This window comes from Salvelinus alpinus, chromosome 4 (assembly GCF_045679555.1).
Source record: "Salvelinus alpinus chromosome 4, SLU_Salpinus.1, whole genome shotgun sequence".
NCBI classification, from domain to species: Eukaryota; Metazoa; Chordata; class Actinopteri; order Salmoniformes; family Salmonidae; genus Salvelinus; species Salvelinus alpinus.
Genome location: NC_092089.1, coordinates 98,821,329 through 98,841,612, shown reverse-complemented (window position 1 = coordinate 98,841,612; position 20,284 = coordinate 98,821,329). Strand labels below are relative to the sequence as shown.

Below are 20,284 nucleotides of genomic sequence, written 5' to 3'. Positions count from 1 at the left end.
GTACAATGGATGTTTACCCACGAATCAACTCCTTGTACATGATGAGAACTGGAGCAAACTGTTAACCTGGACAGCAGTTCTTTATTGAATTAAATCAGTGTCTTCATAACTCTACTTGAGAATTTGGAGAAAGGAAATGGACAAAACGGAAGCCAAAAACACCATCTCTCCTGGTTCACTTAGATATGCAGTATAGATGGGGAAAAAACAAGCAAATCTCTTTAAATCAATATTTACTTGACCATCATCAAGTCAATGGATTGTGATAAGTGAATATCTTTGGCAGTGTATTCAGCAAGTTAGGGAGGAACTGTGTGAACTGCTTTCTTACTTAAGCAAATGCATAGCTAGTATTTCACATTACTTTTTTTTCTTCCGTAGAACTACCATATTAACATCAGACACTATCACCACCCTTTAACTAAAATGTCATGTTTCTTGTCTCACTTTCCAGCTTTATAAATTGACCATTAAATAAAACACAGACAGAGCCCGTATTCAGTAAGCGTCTCAGAATAGAAGTGCCGAGCTAGGATCAGCTTTGACTTTTAAATCAAAATGAATAGCAAGGGGTAACAGATACTAGATCAGCAAGCCTACTCCAAGGTGCTTTGTGAATACAGATACGGGCTAACAAGACAGTAGAAGGTTCCAAATTTTCAAGATCTCCATTTAAAAAATGCTGGATGTCTTTCTGTTTCTAAAACACACAGACCATGACTGACACTAAATACATCAGGGGTTGAAACATAAATTCATTTGAATCTAAATAAAAAAACATCCAGACACAAAGACCAGTATGCACACATGACCAAAAATAGATTTCATAAATCAAGTCACCATTTCTGTTGTATGGCTCTAAACTAAAATAGGTGATCTCTCTCAGCCAGTAACAAAACCCCCATTAGAGTAGAGTGAGAACATTGTCTAATTAGTTTGAAAACACACCTGTTATTTTGAGAGAAGAGATGGCACCTGTAATATGACTGACAGTCACAAACAGAAATATATTATGGGGGGCGGGGGACAGTATGTGTTGGAAAAAAATACAGGTGGTTTTAACCTTCAAAGAACAATGTTTGATATCATCAATAGTATAAAACCATTTTTCCCCAGCCTAAAGTAAAACATATAGCATAATGTAGAGGATCATAAATAAAACAAATTGTAGACTGATATCTTATAGAAACAGGGATGGAGAATATCAATGTCATAAAAGGGTCTTAAAAATCCAAAAGCAGAGCCCTCTCAAAATACAAAGTAATTGGGTGGTTTTCACTGATAGGATGGTAACTTCACCAGTCTGCACATATACTTCTGGGAGCAAACACACATTCTGACTGACGTTTGAGTACTGCATTCAGACCAGGGTTGGGTTCATTTCACTTATCAATTCAAGAAGTGAATTTAAAACCTGAATTGATGAATGAAAAATGCCTCATAGAAAACAGTGGCAGAATTTTCAATTGAATAATAGAGTTAAAGTTCACTTCCTGAATTTACTGATTTGAAACCAAATTGATCCCCAACCCGGACTCAGATAAACACTAAAATGAGAGTGCAGGTCTACACTAATTTCTTGGCTTCGAAGAAACTCTTGAGATGTCTCATCTGCCAGAAGCCAATGGCCACCAGGATCAATGTCTGAACGATGGACCACCACAGAACCCTCTGGTTGGTGCTCTCACTTGTCTGCCTGAAGCGCTCCTCACGGTACTGAAAAAGACATAGCAAAGCTTTTATAAATACAAATAGTAGCACACAAGCCAAGAGAATCAATGTCTGAACTCCAACCCGGCCCCTACTCACTAGTAGATCTGACAGGATTGGATAGGTCGGAAACAATATGGCGATATTTCCACCCAGCCATTCAGAAGACTATATTAAGCATTTACTCGAATGCTTATATCAATCCAATCCTCTCAGATCTACAGGAGTGGCTAGAGTGTGGGGGCTCGAGGTAAATATGGAATTCAGAAAATGTCTTAAATCAAACTGCCTTGAAAAGACTTTGATATTTTAAGGAGAAAACATTGCACCAAATGGCTCGTTTCGCGTTCATTCCGCTCAGTGTGTTTTACGGACCACCCGCCGGTAGACGTCTGACTGACATTATTTTAGTATTTTTCTACATGTAGAATCGGTTTGTAAATTACAGCCAGCTCTCTTTTCAGAGGTGCCAAGTACTCATGGCAAGCAAACACTACCAGTGTGTCCAGGGCTTTACTCAGGAGGACAGCTGTCCGGGGTGTCCAGGGCTTTACTCAGCAGGACAGCTGATGTATACTTGAGTTAGAATTGGGCTCCCAAGTGACACAGCGGTCTAAGCAGTGCTAGAGGCTTCACTACAGACCCGGGTTAGATCCCGGGCTGTATCACAACCAGCCGTCATCGGAAGTCCCATAGTGCGGGGCACAATTGGCCCAGCGTCTTCCGGGTTAGGGTTTGGCCGGAGTAGGCCGCCATGGTAAATAAGAATTTGTTCTTAACTGACTTGCCTAGTTAAATAAAGGTTCAATTAAAAAAACATTTAAAAATGTACTCACCCTCTGATAGTTCTGCTCCTTCTGGATCTGGTCCACCTGCTCCACCAGCTGTCTCACTCTCAGCTGCAGCTCTGTCAGCTTGTCTTTGGCTGCAATCTCTGCATAGTTATTGGTGTGCTCTCCCACTTGGATGTCCAGGTGAACTCTCTGAGGGTGGTTCACAGCAATTCAGAGAAGCGTAAACGTGGGTATTTTCAAAACACTTACAACCCTCCCATCCCATATTGCATCCTGCCATCAGCTTTTCTTATTGACCCACATTGTGAGTGCAATAGCCTTTTCCCCCACATTTGTCACACTAATGTACTTACAAGCATTCCTCCAGCGAAGAGGGCAAACTTGGAGGAGTTGGAGTGAAGGCAGATCTGATGTTCTCCTGGGGTGTGAGAGGTGAAGGTGAATCTTCCCTCTGAGCCGTACTGACGAGACAGGATCACCTAGAGTCCAGACAAGAAAACACACAGGAAGTAACACTTATTCAGTATAATTACTATTCAATTCAATGTAGCTTGGTTTTTAATTATTCTCACAGGCTTCTCTCAAAGAATACCATATGATGTGAATGATACTGGTTGCAGAGTGTAGCATCCTACCTTCTCATCAGGGTCTTTCACCTCAACAAACATCCCCAGACCCTGTGTGGCAGGAAGGTACTCTTCTTTCTGTTTGTCGTACAATTGTGTACGATAGTTTCCTAAAAAAATAGAAAAATGTAATTGTTTACACATGCCAGCCAATGACTGCTTCTACCGGTCTTATCCTTACAAGTGCCTAGTTAGAGGGTAAACTGTTAGGGCCAGGGGTTGTTTCTGGGCAGGACCTACGATATGGATGGTACGACAGTAAAATATGTAGTTACACTAGATATGGTTTATATTTATTAAAGTATCCACATCATGATAGTTGTAGGTAGTTGAGGACATCAATATGACAAGTGTCAGATTTGTATTGTTAGATATTACTGCACTGTTGGAGCTAGAGACATGAGCATTTAGCACCTGCGATATCTGCAAATGTGTACGCCACTAATAAAATTGTATTTGATTTGTATAGCTAACGTTAGCTAGCTGTTTAACTTAGTTAGCTAACCTGCTCATGAATTTGAGTAGCTAGCTAGCCAAGTCTGTCAACAAGTCAACTGAAAAGTTTACAGACACATTTAATGTTGGCTGGCTAGATAACTAGTTAACTAACTAGATTGCTGGTTAACGTTAGCGAACCCGAACTCGGAAGGTAGTTTGACGAGATAGCTGTTAACGTTAGCTGACTTCCCGAAGCTAAATAGCATAGCAATCCCAAGATAACGTTACTGACCGATGATCATGGTTTCATCCGGAATTTCCTCTATGAAGCATTTCTTCTCAGTCTCCCCGATGTGAAAGTACAGCGAGGAGACAAAGGTGTAATAAACGTTCAAAAGCAAAACTAACAACACACAAGACTGCATCTTGACTGCCATCATCTTCCAGGCGATGATAGACGAAGGATGTTGTGATCTGAGTCTGCGCGGACACCAATGCCACGTAACCTATCGCTTGTCATCGTCCAATCAACACTCGAGTTAGACTTGTGGTTATGGTAGTTCTAAGTAATGTTCTTCCGGTTTCATGATTATGCACTACGCCTGTATTTTTATTTTTTATTTCAACACTAACAAAACGAATGAAAATAATTGACTATGGTCTTCAATTTAGACATCAATTAGTTTAATCAGTAGTAGAGCTTCACTAGAAAAAGTCCAGGGCTAACGTGCACTGTCTGTCACACAAAATGATATGAAAGCATTAGGACTACACATTAGAAGACACTGAGTTTAATCATTTGGGGAGACCAGTTTTATTGAGTCTTACAGGATAACTCAACGGCCTTGTTCAGTTTGAATCATTCAATCACGGTAAAGAGATATTTCCACGCAAATAATCCGTGTTTAAGCAGCCACCTCAGAAGGAAAAAAACACTTTATGCAGAATCATTAAAAACACAATTCCCGCAGATCTAATGTAAAATAAGAAATGTGATGCAATCTCACATGAGAGATTTGTAAAGCCCCCAGTAGGCCTTACCAAATGTAAATGTATCTGAAATCCTTCCCAACACCCATATTGAATTCAAAGTCAAGAGCAGTTAGAGGTCAATGTAAAACTAAATTAAATCCTAAACATATGTAAATCAGTCCAATCACTCAGAACCCAATGGTATAAAAAGATGAGGTGAAAATAAATCAACTTATACAGAAAATGTTGTGAAAGTAAATCTCCTTTAAAAGTTATTTAACAAAATCAGTGTTTTACAGATTGATCCAAATCAACAAGTATCCCCTGTACTGTGAAAGCAAAAATAACAGGGGAAAGTATGAATAAAGACAAAATGCCTCCATCAAAAGGTCACTCATATACGTGGTAGTAACCATTAGTCATGGTTATTTCACAAACATTGGACGATACCATAAGGGACTGTAATCATCGCAGTGCTTCAGCAGATAAACATTTGTACAATCTTTAGAAAATTCACTTTGGATGTGTTGCTGAATCTGTTCATTTTACAAATACCTCTCACATACAGAAATATGTTTTTCCTCTCAGTAAAACCTCCTGTTTCTTTCCTGGCGCTTCTGAAAGACTACAGCCCCTACAACACCACAAACTACAATTCCCAGTAGAGAACATAGCAGAAGCAGGAAGACCTTCCAGCCAGTAAGAGGTGTGCTTCGGAAGTTACCAGTAGGATCATCAATGTTGTCTGTGAAAGAGAAAAATTCAAGAAAAATTATCATGGTTAACTCTTAACCTAACAAGTCTACTCACCTACCGTAGATGATCTACAGTAAGATGACAAATACTTAACTGTGGTCAAATGGAATACCATCTTTGGTTAGAACAGAAATGGGTTTTCTTTATCAAATAAATCTACCTACCTTTGGGGGACTTCAGCAGGCTAACACTTGGCTCAATCTTGGTCCAGTCCAGACTGTCCTCATCAGGTGTGTGTTCCACCATCAGTTGATACATCTTCATAGAGATGATGTCATGGTTATCTGCAACATGAGAGTTGTGTTTGCATGAGTCACCATAGACTTCAAATGTACAACGGACAAAGCCAGACTGTGAAATGACAAACAAGTAATTGGTTCAATCAGTGTGTACACTTCTGCACAGCAAGATTTTTCAAATAAGAATTGAATCAAGGTCAGGCATTATCTTTCTCAGCGTAGTTTTTAAATTTGTGTTCGAGACCTAAAAAAAAATGTGATCTACATCTTGAAAGAATCAGTCTCTATTTAATCTACCCTGACCCAACCTACCAGAGATCCCCTGTAGCAAGAATCAGTCTCCACAACCTGACCCAACCTACCAGAGATCTCCTGTAGCAAGAATCAGTCTCCACGACCTGACCCAACCTACCAGAGATCTCCTGTAGCAAGAATCAGTCTCCACAACCTGACCCAACCTACCAGAGATCCCCTGTAGCAAGAATCAGTCTCTACAACCTGACCCAACCTACCAGAGATCCCCTGGAGCAAGAATCAGTCTCCACAACCTGACCCAACCTACCAGAGATCCCCTGTAGCAAGAATCAGTCTCTACAACCTGACCCAACCTACCAGAGATCCCCTGGAGCAAGAATCAGTCTCCACAACCTGACCCAACCTACCAGAGATCCCCTGGAGCAAGAATCAGTCTCCACAACCTGACCCAACCTACCAGAGAGATCTCCTGTAGCAAGAATCAGTCTCCACAACCTGACCCAACCTACCAGAGATCCCCTGTAGCAAGAATCAGTCTCCACAACCTGACCCAACCTACCAGAGATCCCCTGTAGCAAGAATCAGTCTCCACAACCTGACCCAACCTACCAGAGATCCCCTGTAGCAAGAATAAGTCTCCACAACCTGACCCAACCTACCAGAGATCCCCTGTAGCAAGAATCAGTCTCTACAACCTGACCCAACCTACCAGAGATCCCCTGGAGCAAGAATCAGTCTCCACAACCTGACCCAACCTACCAGAGATCCCCTGTAGCAAGAATCAGTCTCCACAACCTGACCCAACCTACCAGAGATCCCCTGTAGCAAGAATCAGTCTCCACAACCTGACCCAACCTACCAGAGATCCCCTGTAGCAAGAATCAGTCTCCACAACCTGACCCAACCTACCAGAGATCCCCTGTAGCAGGAATCAGTCTCCACAACCTGACCCAACCTACCAGAGATCCCCTGTAGCAAGAATCAGTCTCCACAACCTGACCCAACCTACCAGAGAGATCTCCTGTAGCAGCAGAAGCCCCAAAGTAGTACCCCGTGGGGAGGCGGACACCCCCGATGTCAATGCACTCTTTCCATTCATTCTTATCATCAATGTCAATCATCACCTGTAGAGATCAGAATGGCACAATTCAGCAATTGCCATTATTTGAATATAAATGTATCATGTCAATTACATAACTTATACACTATAACATAGAAGAAGAAACATATATATATATATATAGCATCTCTATTAAGCCTCATCTGTGTTTAGGATACCAGTCCGAGATGTCTAGACTACAGTAATTTATATAACTTAAAAAGTGATTCCTACCGTGAGTCTGCCCTTGGAGTAGCGAATGGCCAGGTAGGTGTCATGGTCGTTGTTCCTGATTTCAGAAGAACAGCCTCCCAGTTCAGAGGTACGTCCATCATTCCCATGGTCATAGGGCAGAGAACCATTATTCACCATGGCAGAGATGTAGGGGAAGGAACGCTAGTGTAAAGCACAAGAGATGTAACAACCGAAAACAAAAAAAATATTCAATTAAGATAGACATTGTGAATCAATTATTTGATCCTAGTCCTGACTCAGTTACCAAACAATCCATTTTACGCTGTGATGCAAAAATATTTGTACATGTAATTCAAAATGTGTAATAAGCCGAATGCAGCATATTAAAATGTGATGTTCATGATGCTACAAAAAGGTCCTTCCCAGAAAGAAACTAAAAAGCTTCATATGAAAAAATAACAAAGAAACTAAAAAGCTTCATATGAAAAAACAACAAAGAAACTCAAAAAAATACATCACATTAAAATCCTTCCATCACATTGACATGAAACGCAGGAGAATAATGATAAATGTAGCTGCATCAACTCACGTCAGCCGCCTCATCGTTATGGTACGTGTCTATAAAAAGGGCGAGACCGTGGAACTTAGCATTGCTGCCAAACACAGACCCTGCAAAGGGAAGAATCACGTCAAGTCAACCAGCCAGATCGCTGCACTTACATCCAGCCCATGGAGATCATTGCGGAAGGTATCCACAAATAAAGCCAGGCCAACAAAATGATCTTGGTTTCCAAAGACTGGGCCTGAATGGAAGGCAAAGAGGCGAGATATGATGAGCACATGACTGAGACTTAAAGTGATTACGGCAAATGCAACCCAGTGCTACCACATCACATAGACTAGTCTACTGATTTGATTGCCAAAGCTTTGTACTGGAATGAGGAAGTGATTGATGACAAAGATTCTATTTTGGCAAGATGATGCATTACCTGGATGAAGTCTCTCCTTCGTGTACCAGATGGCGATGCCGTCTCCATGGAGATTTTTCTTCCCCGAACCGTGGATCTTGTACTGCACGTGCATCTCCCAGTCTTTCAGATGAACAGGCTGCACAGAGAAAACACAATGACATTGGATCATCAATTCAACCATGAATTGGACATATCTATTCAGTTTAAAATGTAGATATTCTCCAATCAAGCTATAATGGATTTGAGAGTGGACTGTATTTTCGGTCTGTAATGCCTAACAGAATACATTTCAGAGAAGCTAGTTCTTTACTCACCACTGTGTTCCATATGGATCCCTGTTTACTTCTCTCATCAGGTGTCAGGCGCACATAGGAGCTGGTGACTAGCGTGCTCCCCCAGAAGTCCCACTGACTGGATGGGCTGCTTCCAACACCTGTGCAACATTTTGGTGAAGAGACAAGCAGGATTTCAGGGACACATGGGAGAAGAATGTGCAGAATTATGTTGTTCATCAATTACTCATTGCCACCCCTAGCCCAGCTCTCGAGAAACCAAGGGGGCCCAAGGTGGCTTACAGCCGGTCCCAGTCTTGGGTTCTCAGTTGATGGTATGGAGGACAGCTGGCTCCATATGAACTACAATCCCGGCACTCTGTTTTAACGTTTAAAAACATTAATTAATCCTCGCTAGCAGTTTTGGAAACCTTTGGAACTTAACTTTCATATAAACAAGAAAGAATCTTTCAAATACAAAATGACTGTGCGCAGTTTAGCAAATGACAATTCCTCTCACAAGGGGGATGGTAATTTGGCTCAATGTAATGGTCAATGGCTCAATGTAATGCAATGGAATTAAGAGTTACCCCAAGCCAAGCAGACTAAACAGAGTTGAGTGGAGTTGGCTACCCCAAGTCTGGCCCAAGATGTACTGTTAAGGAGCCTAATGTTATTCCTCAAGGTCCTTATTTATTTTTACCTTTATTTAACTAGGCAAGTCAGTTAAGAACAAATTCTTATTTTCAATGACGGCCTAGGAACAGTGGGTTAACTGCCTTGTTCAGGGGCAGAACGACAGATTTTTACCTTGTCAGTTCGGGGATTCGATCTTGCAACCTACCGGTTACTAGTCCAACGCTCGGACCTCTAGGCAACCTGCCACCCCATACGATATCCTAATAGTAATATATGATATCCTAATAGTAATATGATATCTCTTCCTAATAGCAATATATAATATCCTAAAGGTAATATATGTTATTCCATCCTAAAGGTAATATATGGTATCCCATCCTAAAGGTAATATATGCTATCCCATTTAAAAACGGGTGTTCCAACTCTTTGGTCAGTAAAGATCCCATGGGAAATAATATATATGTCACAAAATATCTGTAAAAACAAAAATGTAAAACAAAATTATTTTTGTCCTCCGAATAGAGGGGTGTATGGGCCAATAAAATACATACAAATAAAGAGTATTTAAGTGGAGTTAGGGTGGTGAGTTACCCCTGTATAGAGTGGTGAGTTACCCCTGTATAGAGTGGTGAGTTACCCCTGTATAGAGTGGTGAGTTTCCCCTGTATAGAGTGGTGAGTTTCCCCTGTATAGACTGGGGTTAGGGTGGTGAGTTTCCCCTGTATAGAGTGGGGTTAGGGTGGTGAGTTTCCCCTGTATAGAGTGGGGTTAGGGTGGTGAGTTTCCCCTGTATAGAGTGGTGAGTTTCCCCTGTATAGACTGGGGTTAGGGTGGTGAGTTTCCCCTGTATAGAGTGGGGTTAGGGTGGTGAGTTACCCCTGTATAGAGTGGGGTTAGGGTGGTGAGTTTCCCCTGTATAGAGTGGGGTTAGGGTGGTGAGTTTCCCCTGTATAGAGTGGGGTTAGGGTGGTGAGTTTCCCTTGTATAGAGTGGTGAGTTTCCCCTGTATAGAGTGGTGAGTTTCCCCTGTATAGATTGGTGTTAGGGTGGTGAGTTTCCCTTGTATAGAGTGGGGTTAGGGTGGTGAGTTTCCCCTGTATAGAGTGGGATTAGAGTGGTGAGTTTCCCCTGTATAGAGTGGGGTTAGGGTGGTGAAAACTAGTTAGCAACAGCCAGCTAGTTAGCTAAATTGACATATGTTTAATGCTTTTCGACCTGTCCCTAAATTAATTTAGTTTGGTTCAGAGTTCGTTTTGATATTTCAACCTGCGTGTCCTGATAGCCTCAAAATCAACATGCGCGCGAGCGGTCCGGTCAGCATGTTATGACGGAACCAATGGGATGTAGGAACGCCCCGAATTGCGGGCTGCAGTTGCACATTATTTGGATAGTTAGTAAACTATCTAGTTAATTAGTATGACTGGCTCCTAGCAGCTAACGTTATTGACAATATAAAAGTTAGCTATCATTATCACATGCTGTTAGCGTACTTACCCTGGTACGGTTTCATGAGCGAATGCTCCCGCTTTAAGTGCTCTGCATTGCCGTCTGTTATATCGCATTTCACTAGAGTAAAGTGAAGTAATAGGAAAAGCAGTGGTCTGCTGATAAATGTACCAACACCTCTCATTTTGCTGCCTCGGAAAAACACCATGGATCCTGGATAACCATCTTCCTGATCCGGGTAGGACACAGCAACTCCCACTAAAATAGTTCCTATGTTACTTTTCAGTTCAGGAACTTTGACCGTGTCCTATTTTTGTTGTTGTTGAAATAACCGTCTATATTAGAGTAATATTTTTCATTGTTACATTTCAAAGTTCAAACAGTATTTTGTTTGATTATCGCTTTGAACTTGTAGTTGTAAAGAATGTTTTCATAGTTGGTAAAAATTACTATAGCCAATCATAGACGAGCACATAGTTAAAGACAACAAAAACGACCAATCAGGGGCTTGGCTGTAGTTGAAACGGTCGAAGTATGCAAATGTTCACAACTTTGCAAATGACACTACTTACGTTTCGTTTTCTCCACTAGATGGTGCCACTACATCAGTTTATGTTTATTTGAAGAGTTCGTAACTTCCTACTGTGACGGCCCACCACAAGGTCGCAAAAAAAACTATGAAAATAAAAGCTGAAATATTTACTTCACAACAAAAATAAATATATATTTTTTTAAATGACACAAACGGAACAATTAAAAAGCACCCTAAGGAAAAGCAAAGCTAAAAATATGTTTTAAGCTCTCTTTTCAATTTTTCCACAGATCAAATCAAACTTTATTTGTCACATTCACCGAATACAACAAGTGTAGACCTTACTGTCAAATGCTTACTTACAAGCAGCAGCAGTTCAAGAAGAGTTAAGAAAATATTTACCAAGTAGACTAAAATAAAAAGTAACACAATAAGAATAACGAGGCTATATACAGGGGGCACTGGTACAGTGTGCGTGGTACAGGTTAGTTGAGGAAATTTGTAAATGTAGGTGGGGTGATAGATAATTAACAATGAGTAGCAGCAGTGTACAAAAGGGAGGGGGGGTACAATGTAAATTGTCCGGTGGTGATTTTATGAATTATTCAGCAGTCTTACGGCTTGGGGGTAGAAGCTGTTGAGGAGCCTTTTGGTCCTAGACTTGGCGCTCCGGTACCACTTGCCGTGCGGTAGCAGAGAACAGTCTAACTTGGGTGACTGGAGTCTCTGACAATTTTATGGGCTTTCCTCTGACACCGCCTATTATCTAGGTCCTGGATGGCAGGAAGCTTGGCCCCAGTGACGTACTGGGCCGTTCGCACTACCCTCTGTAGCACCTTACGGTCAGAAGCCGAGCAGTTGCCATACCAGGCGGTGATGCAACCGGTCAGGATGCTCTCGATGGTGCAGCTTTAGAACCTTTTGCGGATCTGGGGACCCATGCCAAATCTTTTCAGTCTCCTGAGGGGGAAAAGATTTTGTCGTGCCATCTTCACGACTGTATTGGTATGTTTGGACCATGCTAGTTTGTTGGTGATGTGGACACCAAGGAACTTGAAATTCTCGACCTGCTCCACTACAGCCCCGTCGATGTTAATGGGGGCCTATTCGGCCCGCCTTTTTCCTGTAGTCCACGATCAGCTCCTTTGTCTTGATCACATTGAGGGAGAGGTTGTTATCCTGGCACCACACTGCCAGTTCTCTGACCTCCTCCCTATAGGCTGTCTCATCGTTGTCAGTGATCAGGCCTACCACTGTTGTGTCGTCAGCAAACTTAATAATGGTTTTGGAGTCGTTTTGGCCACGCAGTCGTCGGTGAACAGGGAATAAAGGAGGGGTGTTGTTGCCTACTCTTACCACCTGGGTGTGGCCCGTCAGGAAGTCCAGGATCCAGTTGCAGAGGGAGGTGTTTAGTCTCAGAGTCCTTAGCTTAGTGATGAGCTTCGTGGGCACTATGATGTTGAACACTGAGCTGTAGTCAATGAACAGCATTCTCACGTAGGTGTTCCTTTTGTCCAGGTGAGAAAGGGCAGTGTGGAGTGCAATTGAGATTGCGTCATCTGTTGGGGCGGTATGCGAATTGGAGTGGGTCTAGGGTGTCCGGGAGGATGCTGTTGATGTGAGCCATGACCAGCCTTTCAAAGCACTCCATGGCTACAGTTGTGAGCCAGCCAAGTATTTAAATCACTAATACAGTCTAATAATTTATCCGTGGAGATAAAATCCTCTGGAGACACGGCAATACAAAGTTATGTATCGTCTGCGTAGCAGTGAAAATCAATGCTGTGCTTTCTGATAACGCTGCCAAGGGCTAACATCAATGCAACATGCAACAATTTTACGGAGTTACAGTTCATAAAAGGACATCAGTCAATTGAAATATATTCATGAGGCTCTAATCTATGGATTTCACATGACGGCAGGGAAACAGCCATGGGTGGGCCTGGGAGGGCATAGGCCCAGCCACGGAGGAGCCAGGCCCTGCCATTCCTGCAGTCAGCATCCCAATTGCACATTTTAGTGTCCTTTTACCCCAGCACAAGGTTCAACTATATAATGATCATGCTGTTTTAATCAGCTTCTTGATATGCCACACCTGTCAGGTGGATGGATTATCTTGGCAAAGGAGAAATGCTCACTAACAGGGATGTAAACAAATTTGTACACAACATTTGAGAGAAATAAGCTTTTTGTGCGTATGAAAAATTTCTAGGATCTTTTGATTCAGTGCATGAAACATGGGACCAACACTTTACATGTTTTGTTTATATTTTTGTTCCGTATAATTCCTGTTATAATGAAGCTTTGTATGTTTGTTCTCTAGGCACAGTGACCTACTTTTCTACTTTCTCTTCAGATTTTAACATCAAAACAATAAAGAAGGGGTCCTACCACTGTGCACCCGGGGGGGCCCCAGGACTGACAACATTTATCAAGGATCCCCAGTAGTCCCTGCCAAGGCAGCAGCTACTCTTCATGTTTGTTTTTCCAACCGGCCTCGCAAGCGCACACCACCTGTAACCGCGCCAGCCCAGGACCTCCACATCCAGCTTCTTCACCTGCGGAATCATCTGAGACCAGCCAATGGACAGCTGATGAAACTGTGGGTTTTCATAACCGAAGAATTTCTGCACAAACTGTCGGAAAACATCTCAGGAAGGCTAATCTGTGTGCTCTTCGTCCTCACCAGGGTCTTGACCTGACTGCAGTTCGGAGTCGTAACCAACCTCAGTGGGCAAATGCTCCCCTTCGATGGCCTCTAGCACGCTGGAGAAGTGTGCTCTTCACTGATTAATCCAGGTTTCAACTGTACCTGGCAGATGGCAGACAGCGAGCCTGTATGGCATCGTGTGGGCGAGTGGTTTTCTGATGTCAACGTTGTGAACAGGGTTCCCCATGGTGAAGGTGGAGTTGTGGTATGGGCATGCATAAGCTACGGACAATGTACACAATTTCATTTTTGGCAATTTGAATAAACAGAGATACCGTGACGAGATCCTGTTGCCCATTGTCGTGCCATTCATCTGCCAGCATCACCTCATATTTCAGCATTATAATGCACAGCCCCATGTCGCAAAGATCTGTACACAATTCCTGGAAGCTGAAAACATCCGAGTTCTTCCATGCCCTGCATACTCACCAGACATGTCACCCATTGAGCATGTTTGGGATGCTCTGGATCGACGTATGTCTGCATGTTCCAGTTCCCGCCAATATTCAGCAACTTCGCATAGCCATTGACGAGGAGTGGGACAACATTCCACAATCAACAGCCTGATCAACTCTATGCGAAGGAGATGTATCGAGCTGCATGAGGCAAATGGTGCACACCAGGTACTGACTGATTTTCTGATGCATGACCCTACCTTTAAAAAAAGAAATATTCCCAGTGATGTGAAATCTGTAGATTAGGTCCTAATTAATCTATTTCAATAGACTGATTTCCTTATATGAACTGTAACTCAGTAAAATCTTTGAAATTGTTGCGTTTATATTTTTGTTCAGTGTAGCTTTCATATCATTCAGCAACATCAATAACAAAACCATAACTATCCTGCTATGTTCTTGTACTTAAATTATAAAGAGCTCACCTTAAGCAGAAATGGCCTACCGTCCATGAGGGCTTAATGTTTGACACCAGATAGGACTCCAGCTTTATCGTATGTCCAGTCTGAAAATAGAATTAATCAGTTAAGGGCTCGGTCTGTTCTTATGGGAAGAAACAAACCTTGCATGTGTTACATTCTTTTTTGCATCGCAGTGTTCTGCTGCTCGCTGTTTATTATCTATGCATAGCCACTTTACCCCTACCTACATGTACATATTACCTCCACTAACCCGTACTGTTTTCAGACCCTTTGCTATGAGACTCGAAATTGAGCTCAGGTGCATCCTGTTTCCATTGATCATCCTTGAGATGTTTCTACAACTTGATTGGAGTCCACCTGTGGTAAATTCAATTGATTGGACATGATTAGCAAAGTTTTTTTTTTTTTTTAACAATTACAATTACAATTACAATTACAACTATTTAATCAATTTTAGAATAAGGCTGTAACCTAACAAGATGTGGGAAAAGTCAAGGGGTCTGAATACTTTCCGAAGGTGCTGTAAAGTCATGAGCTCGCCTCGACTATTAAGTTCTGCTTTTCTGATGTATCAAATACTTATGTCATGCAATAAAATGCTAATTAATTACTTAAAAATCATACAATGTGATTTTCTGGATTTTTGTTTTAGATTCCGTCTCTCACAGTTGAAGTATACCTATGATAAAAATTACAGACCTCTACATGCTTTGTAAGTAGGAAAACCTGCAAAATCGGCAGTGTATCAAATACTTGTTCTCCCCACTCTATAAGTATATTTGCCATAGATGAATAGTGTAAACTTTAAATTATATTTGCTGACACACTACAGTCAAATTTTCGCACAAGTAGCGTAGCTATCTAGCCATATATACCATGCCCCTTTGCAAACACGCCTTCTCCGATGTTGGTTACAAGGCGGTACCTATTTAAATTAAGGAAGATAATGTCATGTTGCCATTGGTGTATTAAAATAGACGTTAAGGTGATGTCCCCTTAATAATGAATCCATGTGTTTGACATGGGGGATTGAACTAGAGGTCAACCGATTATGATTTTTCAACGCCGATACCGATTCTTGGAGGACCAAAAAAAGCCGATACCGATTTAATCGGACGATTTTTATATATATATTTTGTAATAATGACAATTACAACAATACTGAATGAACACTTATTTTAACTTAATATAATACATCAATAAAATCAATTTAGTCTCAAATAAATAATGAAACATGTCCAATTTGGTTTAAATGATGCAAAAACAAAGTGTTGGAGAAGAAAGTAAAAGTGCAATATGTGCCATGTAAAAAAGCTAACGTTTAAGTTCCTTGCTCAGAACATATGAAAGCTGGACTATTTCTCTCTATACCATTTGTATTTCATATACCTTTGACTATTGGATGTTCTAATAGGTACTTTAGTATTGCCAGCCTAATTGTCACGACTTCTGCCGAAGTTGTTGCCTCTCCTTGTTCGGGCGGTGTTCGGCGGTCGACGTCACCGGTCTTCTAGCCATCATTGATCCATTTTTCATTTTCCGTTGGTTTTGTCTTGTCTTCCTACACACCTGGTTTCAATCCCATTCATTACCTGTTGTGTATTTAACCCTCTGTTTCCCCTCATGTCTTTGTCAGAGATTGTTTTTATGTCAGTGTTGTATATATGTCTGTATAGGTGTGCGACGGGTCCTCGTACCCACTTTTGTATTTGATGTACATTTAGTGTTTGGAGTATGTTTAGTGGACTTCTATTAAAAAGACTCCATTACACTCCATTTGACTTTCCTGCGCCTGACTTCCCTGCCACCTATACACACGACTCTGACACTAATCTCGGGAGTTGATAGGCTTGAAGTCATAAACAGCGCAATGCTTGAAGAGCTGCTGGTAAATGCAGGAAAGTGCTGTTTGAATGAATGCTTACGAGCCTGCTGCTGCCTACCACCGCTCAGTCAGACTGCTCTATCAAATCATAGACTTAATTATAATATAATAACACACAGAAATACGAGCCTTGGGTCATCAATATGGTCAAATCCGGAAACTATCATTTTGAAAACAAAACCTTTATTCTTTCAGTGAAATATGGAACCGTTCCGTATTTTATCTAATGGGTGGCATCCCTAAGTCTAAATATTGCTGTTACATTGCACAACCTTCAATGTTATGTCATAATTATGTACAATTCTGGCAAATTAATTATGGTCTTTGTTAGGAAGAAATGGTCTTCACACAGTTCGCAACGAGCCAGGCGGCCCAAACTGCTGCATATACCCTGACTCTGCTTGTACAGAACACAAGAGAAGTGACACAATTTCCCTAGTTAAAATTAAAGTCATGTTAGCAAGCAATATTAACTAAATATGCAGGTTTAAAAATATATACTTGTGTAGTGATTTTAAGAAAGGCATTGATGTTTATGGTTAGGTACACATTGGTGCAACGACGGTGCAACGACAGTGCTTTTTTTTCGTGAATGCGCTTGTTAAATCACCCGTTTGGTGAAGTAGGCTGTGATTCAATGATAAATTAACAGGCACCGCATCGATTATGCAACGCAGGACAAGCTAGATAAACTAGTAATATCATCAACCATGTGACGTTAACTAGTTATTATGTTAAGATTGATTGTTTTTTATAAGATAAGTTTAATGCTAGCTTGCACCTTACCTTGGCTCCTTGCTGCACTTGCATAACAGGTAGTCAGCCTGCCACGCAGTCTCCTCGTGGAGTGCAATGTAATCGGCCATGATCGGTGTCCAAAAATGCCGATTACCGATTGTTATGAAAACTTGAAATCGGCCCTAATTAATCGGCCATTCCAATTTAATCGGTCGACTCTAGATGGAACCAGTAACTTTATGATCTAACTTTATCAATGTAGAAGCAACAGTCATTATTCATACTTTGGTCATCATACTTTGATCTGGTTTCATCCAAATATCATCTAATTTAACATTATTTTGACTGTTCATGACCATTAAGATTGAAGGTGGTGATAAGGCTGAGATATCATTGAAGTTGAAAAATTTGTCATGATCCCTTCCTCTCTCTCTGATCTCCCATGGACTCCATAGGACAATGTAACAATGTAACAACCTGGAATTAGAGATGTTTTGCTAATTTAGCTAAGCTAATGAAAGTTGTTAGCTAAACAGAGTCTTCAATATAAATTGTGACATTGCTAAAACAAGATGTCAACAACATAATTCTTAATATTGACAAAATATTATTCTGGAGTAACATACATTTATGTACAAACGCAACATGTCAAGTGTTGGTTTCATGAGCTGAAATAAAAGATCCCAGAAATGTTCCATATGCACAAAAAGGTTAATTCTCACAACACAATGCCACAGATGTCTCAAGTTTTGAGGGAGCATGCAAATGGCATGCTGACTACAGGAATGTCCACCAGAACTGTTGCCAGGTAATTTAATGTTAATTTCTCTAACAATGTAGTTTTTTTCCCAACCGGCCTCACAACCGCAGACCATGTGTAACCACACCAGCCCAGGACTTCCACATCCGGCTTTTTTACCTGCGGAATCGCCTGAGACCAGTCACCCGCACAGCTGATGAAACTGAAGAGTATTTCTGTCTGTAATAAAGCCCTTTTGTGGGGAAAAACTAATTCTGATTGGCTGGGCCTGGCTCCTCGGTGGGTGGGCCTGGCTCCCAAGTGGTTGGGCCTATGCCCACCCATGGCTTCGCCCCTGCCCAGTCATGTGAAATCCATAGATTAGGGTATAATTCATTTATTTCAATTCACTGATTTCCTTATATGAACTGTAACTCAGTAAAATTGTTGAATGTTGCTTTTTCATTTTTGTTCAGTATACATTCAAATGCTTTGCTTCCTTACCGCAAGTTGAAAATCTGATTATCAATCCTCCAGGTTTGCCAGACTGTTTTGAGACTTGCATCAACTGTCAGTTGACTAAAGAATGTTCTGTGAATTTAATATGTTGAACAATCTAAATCTAAATTCCAAACTTTATGAACAGGAATATGAGTGCAGGCCAGAGTGATCCTCACATGTATTTTAATTATGTTTTGTTTGCCTTTTGTGATAATGTTTTGAATTCAAATGTAAAAGAGTGGCCTGGACACTGTGAAGGCTCCACATGAGGCTGTCCAACCAGTCTCTCTAGGCAGCCTTCTCTGGAGTAATCTCTGTCTCTCTGTCAGTGGTTTTCATTATTTTCTTTATTTTTATCTTATGTTTCTTGAATATTTTGTTCTTTTTCAATTATATAGACATGCATAAAATGTGTCAGGTGCTGTCAATTTATTTTTATTTAACATTTATTAAACTAGGCAAGTCAGTTACGAACAAATTCTTATTTACAATGACGGCCTACCCCGGCTAAACCCGGACGACGCTGGGCCGCCCTATGGGACTCCCAATCACGACCAGTTGTGATACAGCCTGGAATCGAACCAGGGTGTCTGTAGGGTGTCTTAACTAGTTTCTACAGATGGGCTGTGTGGCTGGTGTCTTCACTAGTCTCTACAGATGGACTGTGTGGCTGGTGTCTTCACTAGTCTCTACAGATGGGCTGTGTGGCTGGTGTCTTCACTAGTCTCTACAGATGGGCTGTGTGGCTGGTGTCTTCAGTAGTTTCTACAGATGGTCTGTGTGGCTGGTGTCTTCACTAGTCTCTACAGATGGACTGTGTGGCTGGTGTCTTCACTAGTCTCTACAGATGGGCTGTGTGGCTGGTGTCTTCACTAGTCTCTACAGATGGGCTGTGTGGCTGGTGTCTTCACTAGTTTCTACAGATGGTCTGTGTGGCTGGTGTCTTCACTAGTCTCTACAGATGGTCTGGTGTCTTCACTAGTCTCTACAGATGGGCTGTGTGGCTGGTGTCTTCACTAGTCTCTACAGATGGGCTGTGTAGCTGGTGTCTTCACTAGTCTCTACAGATGGGCTGTGTGGCTGGTGTCTTAACTAGTCTCTACAGATGAACTGTGTGGCTAGTGTCTTCACTACTTTCCACAGATGGGCTGTGTGGCTGGTGTCTTCACTAGTCTCTACAGATGGACTGTGTGGCTGGTGTCTTCACTAGTCTCTACAGATGGGCTGTGTGGCTGGTGTCTTCACTAGTCTCTACAGATGGGCTGTGTGGCTGGTGTCTCCTGCTACCTGATCTCACTACATCCTCCTCCAGTGATAATCCAGTGATCCCATCGGAAGCTATAGTATATGTGAAAAAATATAAATAATGGACAATATCTTTGGAAGAAATTAATTGGATGGTCATGGCCTCTGACAATGTCGTAGAACACAGACCACGCTAAATGATGAATGAGACGAGGGGGGTGGAGTTTGAGGACTGAAGAGAAGAGTTGATTTGTAGAAAAATGTCTGTGGGACACTTCATATTCCTCCCCCTCGGTTTAAGTCAGCTAGACCAGGGTTTCATCTTCAGTGAAACATGTCAATGACCTGATTGGTGGAAGATCGAGTGCCGCCCTAGGGCAGCGCACCATTGGCGCAGCATCATCCGGGTTACGGGAGGGTTTGGCCGTCACTGTAAATAATAATTTGTTCTTAACTGACTTGCCTAGTTAAATGCATTTAAAAAAATGATATATACACACACAGTGCACTACTTTTGACCAGAGCCCTTTAGCCAATAGGTGGTCATTTGGGATTGTTTCAATAAGGCCCATATGTCAATAATACTATACAATAACTTGTAAATGATAATCAATAGCATGAATATCAAACAAAACAAACACCAAC

At 41.6% G+C, this 20,284-nt stretch overlaps 2 protein-coding genes across 3 annotated transcripts; both read right to left on the bottom strand.

Annotated features, from left to right (window-relative positions):
• Window positions 1–61: 61 nt before the first annotated feature.
• Window positions 62–4,062, bottom strand: LOC139574790 (transmembrane emp24 domain-containing protein 9-like). The gene is made up of 5 exons (XM_071399674.1): window positions 3,861–4,062; window positions 3,140–3,240; window positions 2,858–2,983; window positions 2,547–2,693; window positions 62–1,716 (listed from the first exon to the last, which is right to left on the bottom strand). The coding sequence occupies exons 1-5, from the start codon at window positions 4,006–4,008 to the stop codon at window positions 1,567–1,569; spliced, it is 672 nt and encodes a 223-aa protein (XP_071255775.1). The 5' UTR covers window positions 4,009–4,062; the 3' UTR covers window positions 62–1,566.
• Window positions 4,063–4,358: 296 nt separating this feature from the next.
• Window positions 4,359–10,800, bottom strand: LOC139574787 (vesicular integral-membrane protein VIP36-like). 2 transcript variants are annotated; one of them, XM_071399670.1, is made up of 8 exons: window positions 10,461–10,800; window positions 8,370–8,488; window positions 8,074–8,191; window positions 7,805–7,887; window positions 7,124–7,285; window positions 6,800–6,914; window positions 5,461–5,580; window positions 4,359–5,285 (listed from the first exon to the last, which is right to left on the bottom strand). In XM_071399670.1, exons 1-8 carry the CDS (start codon window positions 10,618–10,620, stop codon window positions 5,125–5,127), a joined length of 1,038 nt encoding a protein of 345 aa, XP_071255771.1. In that variant the 5' UTR covers window positions 10,621–10,800; the 3' UTR covers window positions 4,359–5,124. The 2 variants fall into 2 exon arrangements, with proteins under 2 accessions (XP_071255771.1, XP_071255770.1); XM_071399669.1 differs by lacking the exon at window positions 7,805–7,887 and adding an exon at window positions 7,674–7,753 and having other exon boundaries at window positions 10,461–10,788.
• Between the last annotated feature and the right edge of the window lie 9,484 nt (window positions 10,801–20,284).

What these genes read in the sequence shown, in the direction of transcription:
- LOC139574790 (XM_071399674.1), bottom strand. Translation starts at nt 4,008, where the DNA reads ATGATGGCAGTCAAGATGCAGTCTTGTGTGTTGTTAGTTTTGCTTTTG. An exon ending in GGATGAAACCATGATCATCG is followed by an intron (nt 3,241 to 3,860) that starts GTCAGTAACGTT and finishes CTATTTTTTTAG; the next exon opens with GAAACTATCGTACACAATTG. An exon ending in TCTTCGCTGGAGGAATGCTT is followed by an intron (nt 2,694 to 2,857) that starts GTAAGTACATTA and finishes AACCACCCTCAG; the next exon opens with AGAGTTCACCTGGACATCCA.
- LOC139574787 (XM_071399670.1), bottom strand. Translation starts at nt 10,620, where the DNA reads ATGGTGTTTTTCCGAGGCAGCAAAATGAGAGGTGTTGGTACATTTATC. An exon ending in GCTCATGAAACCGTACCAGG is followed by an intron (nt 8,489 to 10,460) that starts GTAAGTACGCTA and finishes AATGTTGCACAG; the next exon opens with GTGTTGGAAGCAGCCCATCC. An exon ending in ATGATCTCCATGGGCTGGAT is followed by an intron (nt 7,286 to 7,804) that starts GTAAGTGCAGCG and finishes GCTTTACACTAG; the next exon opens with CGTTCCTTCCCCTACATCTC.